Source organism: Melospiza georgiana, chromosome 3 (genome assembly GCF_028018845.1).
Source record: "Melospiza georgiana isolate bMelGeo1 chromosome 3, bMelGeo1.pri, whole genome shotgun sequence".
NCBI classification, from domain to species: Eukaryota; Metazoa; Chordata; class Aves; order Passeriformes; family Passerellidae; genus Melospiza; species Melospiza georgiana.
Window position 1 is genome coordinate 85,947,192 of NC_080432.1, and position 13,895 is coordinate 85,961,086.

Below are 13,895 nucleotides of genomic sequence, written 5' to 3' on the forward strand. Positions count from 1 at the left end.
CCAGATTTGAGAGGAATTGCAGCATTTCTCCTCCCTGCTTTTCTTTGGTCCTTGGGTGATGGCATTCCATTGCAATTCTCTGTATGTTATCTTCATGTATCCTTGGACTCTCCTCTCCCAGGCTACACCTACACTGGGAAACTAAACAAAACCCTTACTTTTTTTGACCCTTACTTTTTCTCACAGCTAAATACAGAATCAACAGCAGGTTTTAGTACCCAGGCACTATTTCAGACTTCTCTCCTGTCAGGAATCATTCCCAGTACACATCTTGCATGTGAGCATTTCATGTCAATGAGAGGATTTAAATTGATGGACATGGATTGTGCTATGACCCTTTGACTCTGACCCAGAAAATTATCCTTGGCCCATTTTATGTGTGAGCTCATTTTTTAGGTACAAACAAACCCAACTGTCCTCATCAACCTTTCCCCCTCTTACTAGTTTAATTTCTTGTTTTTGCCAGACACTTTCTGTTCGTGTCTTTAATATTGTCCACTACAGCAAATCTGTTTGTTAAAACAGTATTTCTGTAGCAAAGGGTGTCTGAATTTCTCTTCATGCAAGTTACTATCTGCATTTCTGGGCATCTTTAGGCGTGTGAGTATTTGAACATCATATTCACTCTCCTAAATTCTGTGTTCCATCCCTACTTGCACACCATCTTTCCACTTTTCTAATATTTTTTGTCTTATACTCTGATTTTTCAAATATGTAGCTTCATCCAAGTAGTCATCCAGAGATAATACACCTCCTAGCTTTCTGGACCCACTCTCTCCTAACCATCATCACCTTCTCTCTATGGACCCAAACTTTAAAGAAATAGGAGGAAAATCCCATCCAAAGTAACCTATTTGTAGACTATTTGACAGCTGACCATTTGGTGTTTCAATCTAATCCTACTTCTGTGCTTTGGCTGAGTTGGATGTCCATCAGCAGTCATTAAAGGCTGAAAATTTCCAGCGCTGGTTGACCTAAGAGCTGGTAAGCCCATATGTAAATTCACCTCAGAATAATATTTTTACCAAAGTGTAAAGTCATGGGAAAATTTAAAGCACTTTCCCAACATAAATCTCAGGTAACTGAAATTCAACATTAGGCTTGATATTAATCCCATGAAACTGAATAATAAAAAGGCTAACTAGAAATTTTAAGTACAACTTCAATTTCAAAGACTTGGAGAAGTTTAACATTCTCATATTTACCTCCTTTAAACTCTATCATCCATCAACAAGTAACTTCATTCTACCCTCTACGTTCTCCCTCAATTCTACACTTTTGAGTGCATCAGGAATTACTCCACTTAAGCACAGAAGAACAAATGTCTACCTATGTAAGCCTGTTAAGTGAAAATTCTATGTGAGGATGCAGCTAAATATTTTAAATTTATTTTCCAGCCCCACTAGAATCAGGCCTTATGAATTACTATTTAGACTGAAAGATGGATTTTTATCAAATATAAAGCAGACTTACAGAAACAGCTACACTCTTTCCACAGCAATGTAAGGTGATTCTGAGAGGTATGCTGGAAACTATTAGAAGGAGCTATAGAATTACCTTGCTCTGAAGGGAGATTCGTAGTTCATGTGCTTAAGCATGACAGTTTGGACCATTTCAATACTGTTATCTGTGATGTAGGTGTGTGCAGGTAATAGAAATACTTACATTTGTACTCTGTGGAGATTTAAATGTTTAATCAAATGAGTACCTAATGCTATCTGAGCTTCCTTCTGTTCCTCAGCAATGGCAGCTATTTTATAAACAAGTGGTTCTTAAACTTTTGATGTGGCAGCTGGAAACCAGTCAAGATCCTCTAGGATATTAATTTATTTAAGGTCTTCAAGTTTGCAAATACATAAATTATATCCTTTCTGTATTCTTGTGTTGTTGTATCCACCTGCTTCAGTATCTTTAGGTTGTATTCAGATCACCAGCTCAGTCAAGAGAAGTCTTCTTTTATGTCTTTGTAAAACACTACTTCACAGCCCAACCAGAACAGGACTTCCAGGAGGTAAGCAAAACCAGAAGGTAGGTTGATAAACATATTTAAACATGAGATCTCAAAAGCTACCTATGGGTCATACTTATTCTTCAGTTTTGTTTAATTAGATTAGGTTTTACATTCAGATATATTGCCAACTTCCTGGTTCATTGAATGCAAGATTGAAGGCTTGTGTATCTATTATACTTTCATCCATGGTGGATTGTCTTGTTTGAGCTTCAGCTGTTAGCTGAGATGGCTGCAAATCTTCTGTAAAATTCATATATTGTTTCCAGCCACCATACAAGTGTCCTTGATAGCCAAGGAGCTAAAAATACATTTGGCTGGCCCTGTGTCAGGAATGGATTTCACACACAGGCACCTTCCAAATGTCTTCAGTACTGCAAGAAGAGTAGACCCTCAGTGCTTCTAATTGGTTTGTGTGTCTTTATCTTAGCTCTTCTTACCTCTACTTCAAACCACACAATTAGAGCCTCTTCAGTCTCTCTCAGATAAGAGGTGGTGTGGCTCTGACCTGTGTTTCTCTGATCCTTCTTAGCTTCCAGCACATGTTCATTGAACTGGAACCACTGGAACCGAATAATAGCTCCCTTTGCTTTCTATTATTTTTATGGTTGCTGCTGAGAATATATCATTGCTTGCATTACTACAGTACTGATATAATATTTTAACACTGTTCTCCATTTTCTTGCTTCATTATGTTACTTTTCTTTTTGTACACCTCTACACATTGATCATAATCCTGAAGTGCTCACAACTATATGCATGTTCTCTGCCCACCAAATCCTTACTGTTATGGTGGAATTCATCTTACCTGAATTTAACATCTGAATATTGGAGGCCTGAAGTCTACTCCATACTAGGAAACAAGGCACACATGTTGCATCACGAGCTTGGGAAATGGGCAGAGGGATGTTTCAGGAAGCCTCACAGTAAAGCACTCTGAGGTTATGCATGGTTTAATGCCACAAAAGTGAGCACTTTAAGGAGCTGAAGAGGTGTATGATAAGAATCTGCTAGGTTGTCCTAGCAGAGGAATTCTGGAGAGGATAATGGATTACAAGGGTTTAGTGAACAGGGAAATGAGGAGATTTCAGCACTGTAGCACTAAAGCAAGACTTAGCAAAATTCTACCTATTAGGAAGAAGTAAAGGTAACAATGAGATAGTGTGTGGTATGGGTAATGTGCTGAAACAGAAAATAGGAAGAAGAAATGGAAGAACAACATTAGAAAATAAAATTCTTTAGGTGCAAAGAAAAATTAAACAGAGGTACTGGATACAAGGGGAAAAATGGTAAAAGGTCAAGAAATAGAAAGCAAAATGTGGGGCAGTCAACAGAGAAATAAATGCTGAGAGCATCAGATGATAACAAAGAGGCAACTTCAGAATAGAGCCCGGTCCTCCTGTGAGATAGATTAACATAACTCCATCATGGTCAACCAATTCATTCGTGAAGATAAAGTGACCCTTACTGTTACATGGTCTCTTTCATTAAAATATGCCATAATTGGCATGCTGATATGTTGGAAGTATATGCCAAAAAGTCTGAATAAGAAATCCTCACTCTTGCCAACCAAATAAATAGTTAGATATTTTATTTACCTTGACTAAGCATGTTTGCAAAGAACTTTAAAAAAAATTAACTTCTGAAAGTTTTCTTTCTGTTACTAAATAACATCTGAACTGAATACTATTTGAACAACAGGATGTTCCCAATTTTTTTTTCTAAGCTCCAGCTGCTATTGAAAGATAAACCTTAACCTATCTTCACAGTTTATACCTTATCTTAGTGTTAAATGAGGTTTGGTTTCATTTGAGTGATCAGCATAATGAATCACTACACTGCTGATAGCAGAGACAATTGGACAGTCATGCACTAACATGAGACAAAATGCTCCATCTTCACTGAAATCTTTGAATAAAGAAGTTTTATCTTAAGTGGCAACTGTCTTCAACTCACTATTATCCCGAGAGGCATGTTTTCCACAGATGTCATGGGCTGATGTTTAAAGCTGCAGACCCCAAAGCAGAAGCTCTGTACAGAACCCTGTTACGATGTCAGTCTAGCCCTGGGACATCATCCAATGGGTAGGCAGGGCCAGCAAAGGGTAGCATGCTTATTTCCAGCACCATTCTTTCTGACTCTGTGGTGGAGTTAAAAAAAACAGATTTTACTGAGAAAAATGTAGTGATATTGGAAATAATTTTTAACCAAATCTTTAGATTTGGAACCCCCTTGATTTATCAGAAGTCTGTATTAATGAATGTATGGAAGTTTGTATCTGTAGACAAGTAAGGAAATAACCGTTCCACATGTAAGATATTTACAGTAGAAGTCCTATTTGTGGTGTAAAATAATAGAGACAATTTATTATACTGAATAAATACACCTCTCTCATGCTGATTTATATTCCATCAAGGTTATAATTCATCAAAACTGAACTTCCTTTGCAAACATATAACTGTTATTAATATGACTTTTAGGAGACACATTTCCTTCTTCAGAAATACAATAACAAGAAAAAAAGTCTTATCCTAGTTAGAAGACTTATAATTTTTTTTGAAGTCCAAACTGATAATAATAGAATCATAGAAACATATAATCAAGGAAAATAAAATAAAATAAAGTAAAATAAATTAAATAAAATGAATAAAAATTCATGAAGTACAGCAAATGCTTTACTTACAAAAATACATTAAAGTACATTGCAAAAGTTTAGATTTTACAGCATATTTTAGATGTCTTGCTCCTGTGATAGGGAAATACGTAGTATTTTTATGCACGACAATATTGTCCATATATTGTCCCATACAAGTAAGGATACAATTATTTCATTCAATAATATTACCTTAGTATTAAAATATATTAAAATCTATTTAAAATATTGTATTCATTTCTGATAGTTTTATGTTCATCTAGGGTGGTGTATTGAGTTTAGAAAGGAACTCAGAGGGTAAAAAATCCTTTCTTTTCAGATGTCTTCTAAAAATGAAGGATTTTGGATACCATCAGTAGTTTGTGCTGTTTAACCAGTAAAATACTCAGTGTATGGGTAAGCTGAAGATATTTCAATGATGCAAGCCATGTTTAGAGATAAAAGGCAGGGATTTTTTCAAATTTCTGTGACTCTTGGCCTGTCCTAGAATTTAAAATCACAACCACTACAATAATGTTTCTAATTTTGAAAGCATTTTTACCCAGGAAAGGGAGCTGAACCCACTGTTTATTAAGGCTACATTTTCAAAGGTGACCAGAAAGTGAAAAACCTTTGATGTCAGCACCAATCAGATGCAGAACATGTCCCCCTTCTTTCTAACTTTTCAGAGCCTCCGGCCCAACAGGCACAGTTCATCGTCCAGGAATGAGAATTATAACCTGGTGAATATAGAGATTAAAGTTCAGTCCCCACCTGACAGCCATATCTGCTGTCGTCACCCTTGTGGCTTCACGTGTTTTGTTTTCATTTCTGGTATCATGCAAAAGCACTGACTCATTTTTTTTTCTTCCTTGTATTTCATCTGCACCTTAGTAAAGGAAAAAATTATGTACAGAGACCTCTTTCTCCTCCTCAGATGAGACACTGGGTGTCACACCTATTTCCTTAGCTGTCATATTTGAGTTCAGTCCACAGAGACTTCCTTGTGGCTTCGAGCTCCTGGTACGTCACAGGGGGCATCTTCTGCAGTATCAATTATCTAACATTAGGGACAGCTGATTCTGAGGGCTTCCTGTGCTCTGTAAGGCAAGTTATAGTCTGCTTGTGGTTTTATTCCCTATCACCAATATGAAGGTGGATTTTTTTTTTGCCCTCTCCAAGGAGAACAATGTCCTAAAAAGACTCAGGAATGATGTAGTAAAATTACATATAATGTTGTGTAGGAAGCTGTGTTGCACAATATCAATCAGCTGAAACTGATGGATCAAATTGATGGATCAGCTCAGAGAGAGTGAAAGTGACCTGTCAGAGTCTTTGGCTTTGAATCATTACTGAACAGCACTCAAAAGGAGAAAGAAAAATGAACTGCTCAGAGTGATGGAAAAAATGAGCTCCCAAAACAACTGGAAAATATTTAAACATTACTCCTCAGTGTATTTGTGAGCAGTAGAAGCCAGCAAAAAGAAAAACAGCAAGGCACAATTACCATGAATGATAATTCTCTGGATAAAGCTTCCATTTAATTGAAGTGCAGAAGGCTATTTTGCTATAGTGTGATTCTTTGAGGACCATGGTATTCTGTAGAAAATTGACATGTGACAGATAAATATTTGAAAAGAAATATCAATAATAATTTTTAAAAAACCCCAAAACTTAAATAAACCGTTTCTTTTTTGATGAATTCAGCTTGTAAGTCTGGAAAAAAATTTGAGACTCTGAGAAGTGGCCAGAGGGAGAGATGAGGAAAAGCATCATAGAAAGCACAGTGGTGGTGTGAATTAATTTGGGGAAAGCAGTTGGAATTTTGCAGGCAGGGATGGCATCCTGTGTACATGAAAGCCTGTGGGCACAGCATGAGCTCCAGCAGTATGAAAATGATGGAGAGCTGAAACCATGGGAGAGATGAAGCAAAAAGGTGCACAGAGCTTCAAGTTGGAGCTCTCAAAAACCATGGCTCACTGAACCACTTATGTCATGAATACAATGTTTTGGCAGGGCAGGCACTACTGAAACATGTTGCAACCTGAACAGAAAGGATGACAAAGTGCCACTGGTTCAATGGAAGTTACTAGAACAGCAGCATGTAATTTTACTACAGGAAATCCCCAGATTGTCATTCTGAGAGTAAATGGGTTATTTCTTAGCCTTACCTATTTTGCAGATGCACTGAACATCTGTACCAGAAACAGTATTATTAATACTAAAAGAGACAATACATGATCAGTCTTCCAGTGGTGAGCTAAAAAGCAAGCATTTGAATAGAAAGTATGGACAAATAAGAAAGAAACAGGGAAAAAATACTGGTTTAGAAATACATCAAGCACTTCATAATGTCACCTTGTTGAAGAGAGAGACTAAAGATGTTTGCTACATCTTTGTAAGGATGTCTTGGGAAAATTAAAAACTGAATTTAGAGATCCAACCTACCACAGTTTTGAAAAGCAAATTCCTTTGCCTAATGACAAAACAAAATGAAGGAACTGAGGAGGTTTAATACTTTGAAAGGAGAGTAGGAATAAAAGGTTCAAAGGATTCAGTACATTTTCTGGTTAGTGCTAAAAGAAGTCAGACCCTTTGCCCAAGAATATACTCAAAAGAACTAAATAAATATGTAAAAAGGAAACATTTTCCACTACCTACAAGGAGAGACATTCTGGAGGAGATGGCTTATGCCAAATATTTTTCAACTCTTGATGCCTCAGCAGGCTTCTGGCAGCGTTTCTTAGACAAACAGAGGGTATGTTTGTGCACCTCCAACACCTCCTTTGGGACACACAGTTTCCCCCAATTGCCACTGGGTTATAGTGAGCACCAGAGGTGTTTCACCAGAAAATACAACCATTTTTCTCTGATGAGGGACATGCCAAGACCTGAACAGATGAAACTGTGAACCAGGAAACGCACTATAAGGCTAAGACCAATGTTTCCCAAATAACAGAAGTGCTGGGCCTTCACCTGAATGAGATAAAAATAAATTTGAACACCACATAGTGGGTATATTTCTTAGAAGATAAAAGAAGGAAGAAGGAAGAAAATGGACAGACAAGAAGGAAGGAGAGAAAAAAGAAAGAAGAGAGAGGAACAGAAGGAAAGACAAAAATGATTATTTGGAATAGAAGTAGGAAGGAATATAAGGAATATAAGTAACTTAGTATTAACCATAACTGCTCCTATAAACTGTCTGTTTTGTTTTCTTGCAAAAGTCATTGAATGAAAATGAGATACAAAACTTAATAAAGTCTTTCAATGAGCTAATTAAAGAATTCTTATCCTAAGATTATGCAAAAGCCTCTCCTAAAAGTACTGTGAAAACATCTGAGCAGTCTCCAGAGAGACAAAGAAACTCTCAGTATCACCAAGCAGACAAAAAGACTACATTCTATAATATATCATGCCATATATAAGATATGCACATACATAATAGGTACAATTTTATATATAAATATAAATATAAATATAAATATAAATATAAATATAAATATAAATATAAATATAAATATAAATATAAATATAAATATAAATATAAATATAAATACACTATGGAACATATAATTAAAGGTTAGTGGAATTTCTCTAATTATATCAGCATTAAGAAAATATTGTTACATTGCCAAAATAGGCACGGCTAAAGTAGCTCCTCTCTAGAAGACAGAAGTGTAGGATGGAGTGAATTCAGATGAGTGATTTGATGCGGATTTCTCCATGTAGTTGTGGGAAAAGGTGAAGTCTGAAGACAAGAGTATCATAAAATAAATTGATGTTTTAAGAAACTAATCTAGATTCTGAATGTCAGAAGAACTACAACTTAGAGTTTTCAAAAAATAAAGTGTTAATGCACAACATGGTTCAGAAACAAAATTCAAACCCAAATCAGTTTAATTGGCTTGGTTAAAGTTTGAATGTTAAATGTTTTTTTTGTTCAATTCTATACATTTAACAATTCCATAATTGCAACTCTCCCCAGTTCATAAACCAGGCATGAGGTTCCTTGGTATGGAATATCCCTTTGGTCAGTTTGGGACAGCTATCCTGGCCACGGTCCCTCACAGGCTCCTGTGAACCTCCTCACTGGCAGAGCACGGGAAACTGAAAAGATCTTGAATTTGGGTAAACACTGCTTGGCAACAAGCAAAACTTCATTGAGTTGTTAACATTATTCTCATGCTAAATCCAAACTACAGCAATGCACCAGCTACTAAAGAAGAAAATTAATTCTATCCCAGCCAAAACCAGGACACTAGGTAATACAGCAGTATAGAACTGTCACAGCGGATTGGTGTATGCATGACCTGCATGCTTATGGGCTGAGTCATAACTTTTGTAACCTTTTATAGCCATGCAACATGATATTAATACAGTCAGGTTCAACTTCAGGGTGAATAACCACTTGAAGGCAGTAAGGAGATGCAGGCAAAATAGAGAAATATCTAACTCTGAATGGTGGGCACTCCACAGCTGTGTTTATTTGCAGTGCTACAGTGAACAAGTAAATAGATTTTAGGAAATAGTCAAAGCCGTTATGTTTGCATGCAAAAATTAATCAAATGCTATGAACAGAATGCAATCTTTGGTACAATCTTACTATAAGAAAAAGTCATTTTTACACATCACAGCACATATTGGGGCAGCTGTGGACACAAAAGTAAACAAAACACGTTACTTTTTGGAAGTAAAAAAATAAAAATCTGTATTGATTTTTATTGAAATCTGTATCTGTGTTAGTATAAGCCAAGGACAGAAACCAGAATGGTAAAATCAAAGAAATGACTGCTTTCTGGTGTCTCCAACACCAATGAATCCACAAAAGGAATTTTTGCAGGAAATGTCTATGAAATGGCATACTTTTGTTTATGTCATCAGACAAAATCCTGATTACAAGAAAGGTGCCTCCCTTACTGGAAAATACAGGCCATCATACATCAATGGTTACCATTTGGCTGAGCTGATGTTAGGAGTTACATGATCTCTGTGCACCCTGGGAAATGTATTCCTTAAGTCCAAGAGAAAGGGTATGAAGAAACATGAGACTTTAAAGATAACTGCCATGATGTATGGTAAAATAGTAACATTGCAGGGTTATAGAAATTACTGCTTAGCTAAGCCAAAATTTGATTTTTGATTCAACAAGCTAAGGAAAAATATTTAAATATGTGAATGTCAAAACATTTCCATTTGATCAGATATATGAAAAATTAAATTTACTGAACAAAATGTTCTTAAATATTTCCATAGTCAATTTTTTTTACTGCAGTTACCTTTGATAAATATGAATAGAGAAAGAATTCAAACCACTAGAATTTCTCATGACATAAACCTTGTCTTTTTTGCCAATACACATAAACTTTAAAAAGGGGGATTTGTTTGCATTTAATCAAGTTTATTCTCTTCATAGGTTTATCTTCTTCATTAAGATAAAATGTATCATCTAGTTTTGATATTTTTGCTGTTATTAGCAAAAAAAATGAACCTAAAAATAAGGAAACAAAAGAATTATGCAGAGCTTACTTTCAAAATAGGCACAACCTGTTTTACCTGAATATTGTAAATCAAAGTAAAATATTTTTTAAAAGGCATATGACAAGTTCTGTTCCAAAGGGGAAAAAAAAAAACTTTCAATCTCCTGCCAGTAGTTGCACAATGTTCTGATTTTGTCAAGTACTTACATTCTCGAGCTTATCAACATCTGTACTAAAGCACGATGCAATGATATTTTCTTCCATCTCCAATTTATGCATTGTAATCACTTGCGTAGATGTGGTGCATTTATTTTGAATACATTGTTAGAGTGTCTAGCTGGGGGATTTGGCTCTTAAAACTCTGCTTAAGGGAAAGACTGGTGAACTGGAAGTGACTTATCTCCAGCTCAGTCTTGTGCCTTCAGATAAGCCTGGGGGCAGCATGCCAATGCTTGAGGGACCGTGTCCTGATCTGCCGCTGCAGCAGACGTAGGGCATGGGGACCCGCTTCTGTGGCAGCAAAGACACAGGAGCTGTTGATGTGTTACAAACAGGGGATGCACCTAAGAATCATCACATAGGAATTAGAATGTCACCCCTCAAAAGATGGCAGGACCAGAAGCACAACTCTAGTGCACCTACACCAATGCACACAGCGTGGGTATCGAACAGGAGGAGCTGGAAGCCACCGTGCAGCAGGGATTCTGTGATGTAGTGGCCATCATGGGAACATGGTGGGATGACTTGAATTACTGGACAGCCATAGTGGAGGTCTCTAAACTCTTCAGAAGATGCAGTCAGTGAAGAGGAGGCACTTGGCTAACGCTGTATTTTAGGAGTGTTGGGATTCATCACGAAATCAGAGTTCACAAAATCATAGTTTTGGATTCTCAGAGGAGGAAGGATGAGGAGCTAGCAGGAGTGCTCACTGAGCCATTGTCAATCATTTATGAACAGTCCTGACTAACTGGAGAATCCCGAGTTTACTGGAGGTTAGCTCAATATCTTAGAGGTTTTTTTCCAACCTGAATGTTTCTGTGACTATCAGCAACCAAAGCAGGGCATGGTGTAGAGCGCAGTGAGGATCTGGGACTCTCACCTTTGGACCTTTGGCAATTTGCTCTGAGCTTTCTAAACTGTTTGACTCAGCTGCTTGCTACAGACTATATAAATGAAGGTCCAAGTCAGAAGGCTCACTGTCCCTGAGGCAGCAGGGAAGACTTGAGGAGGGAAGAAAAAGGAGATAAAGAAAGAGCAGCAAGAGGGACCAGGGCTCACCATGGGCCCTGTGCAGCTCTTGCTGCTCTCCCTGCTGCTCAGCAGTGGTGTTCTCACACGTAAGTATTCTCTTTTATGTCAGTGCTCTCTACTGCTTTATTTATGAGCCAAATAAAACAACAATATTGAAAAAAAATCAAAAGTACCAAGGCTTTTAGAATTGGAAAGGTTCAGTGTGGCAAAGATATAATTCCTTCCCTTCATGGGAATGGGCAGTCATAGGAGGATCCCATTGTAGGAAAGTCATTCATGTTGCCTGATGGCTTTTGATTTAATGTATTTTGCAACTTGTGAGGCATTCACTGTTTTTCTGTAGCATTGTCTTTTTAAACCCTCATGGAGCTACCATAGCTTGGACATACCATGCAGACTTGGCCCAGCTGTTGCTAACCTATTTTGCAGCAAATGTGAAGAGAAAGAGCAGTACAGCAAATTGTATTTGGCAGGCAATTTAAATGCAATTTTGTATTGAAGGGATACAGTCATCAGAAAAAGAAGTAGGCCACTAGAGGTTTTTTCCTAAGATCAGAAAAGACAAATGAGATCAATGTGATGCTATGGATTGGGAGCTATCCTCGCTTCCCAAGAAGTGGCTTTTTAAAATACAGCTCTGTAGTGTTACCTAAGGCTTCAAGGAGCTTAAGGAGAAAAGTGAGTCTAGAGGTAATTATGCAGGTCTGGTTTTATACAAAGGTCTAATTGATCATATGGACATCTTTCTTGAAGTAATGTTCTGTTCCTGACTGGTGTTACACAAATGTATTGCTATACAATAAACCTTGTTTCTAATTGCTATTAATGATATTATTAATTTTATTTTCATAGCAATAGTAGTATTTCTGATGCTGTTGTTACTGTGACTAATGTTACAGTCTATTTCTATAGAGTGGTCTACTTAGAATTTCCAGAATGAAAATGTGGAAAGTGTGCAGAGGACATTGTGAAAAGTGCTGGCCTTCATGTGTGATATCCCAAAGAATGACATAGCATCCAATAAATGCCAAAAATTTAGTAGATTATGTTTAATTTAATTTAATTTAATTTTTTTAAATAGAGTCATATGGAACATATCTAAGACTGATTGGAGCAAATAATTCTTAACTTGAATAAGCTTCCAACCAGCATTCTTTTCCTCCAAGGAATAAACTCTCAATATCCAGAAAAGATTTCTTGGCAGAGAATTTTTGTATTAACCTTCAAAGTTGTCCTATTTTAAACATACAAAAACCAGAGTATAGCCATTCATCCATTTTGCAGTATTTTTGTGTGGTCAAATAGAACAAAATTTAAAAGTAAAACGTGTTATATGGTACATTTTATCTGTCTGAATTTACAAACTTTTTTGTAAACAGCTTTTCCAGTTTTTAATGTTGTTTGTTTCGGTTGTTTACAGAAGAAGAATCACCTGAAAGTGCAAATCCAGGATGTTTAAGTGAGTGACTTTTTGCATTTCCTTTTTTTATCTTAAGTCAGTATTTCAACTGAAAACATCTTTCAAAGCCTGAGTTTTCCCAATCTTTTCTTCTGAAATAACTTAAATGAAGGTGATGGTAATATTCTTAAGTCCTTCTTGATATGTATTTTAAGTATTCAATTATCCATTAGACTTGGTTCAAATAATTTTAAACCTTTCCTAAGACTGGACAAGCTTAGTTTAAGTTTCTGAACCTTCTTAAAGCTCTCATTAAGAAACTGTTTTCTGTTGGGTTTGTGGGTTTGTTGGTTTGTTGTTTGGTTGGGATTTTTAAATTAATTTCTTAATTGTCAGATGCAAATTCCTTAGTCTTGAAGTCCCTGGTCACCAAAAGTGAAGCTTTAACAGTGAGGTTAAGTACACTACACCTCCGTGTGGACTGAATCTCACATTTTATTTACCCTTCACAGCTGCTGCTAAGCCCACACAATTGCACATAGATTTCTAAACTAAATACCTGTAGAATAAATCATCAACTCTGTCAGCAAGGACAGCAATTTCTTTAAACAAGCCAAGAGTCAGGAAATGCTGACTTTATGCACTATCTTTGTCAAGAACTCTGACTGGTGCTGACTGCTCGGTTAGATACATAATGTTCCACCACAGGGTCAAAGTACTGAATGAGTTAGTTTGTTCTTAGTCTTCAGGGGTTTTTCTCTCCCTTTGTTGGGTGCTTTAGCACCACCTCCAGGCAATTTGGTTTACTTCAGATGGCTGAACCATCTCAAAGACTGCTGGGCTTCATTGCCAATTTCTTGTTTATTTTTTGATACAATTACTTATTTGTTATGTGTACGTCTAAGCTTATAATTTTACTATGCCTTTTTCATTGGTTTCTGTTTAAAAGCAGGATATGAAGCAATAATTTTCACTCTAGCAATATAGATAATGGCATTGCAAATTTTTCTGAGTACAGTTAGAGACTAAGATAGCCAGAAGTGACAGGATTAGTGATGAATCCTTTAATAGCAGCTAATTCTAGGGTTAAATAGATAATTTAATTATAGTACTAATTTGTTGTCCTCC

At 36.5% G+C, this 13,895-nt stretch overlaps 1 protein-coding gene across 1 annotated transcript in view; it reads left to right on the forward strand.

Moving 5' to 3' along the window:
* The first annotated feature begins 11,358 nt into the window (after nucleotides 1-11,358).
* Nucleotides 11,359-13,895, forward strand: part of APOB (apolipoprotein B) — a 36,426-nt gene continuing 33,889 nt past the window's right edge. The window contains 2 exon segments of the mRNA XM_058020175.1: nucleotides 11,359-11,454; nucleotides 12,789-12,827. Coding sequence (XP_057876158.1) covers nucleotides 11,397-11,454; nucleotides 12,789-12,827 — 97 coding nt within the window. The 5' untranslated portion in view covers nucleotides 11,359-11,396.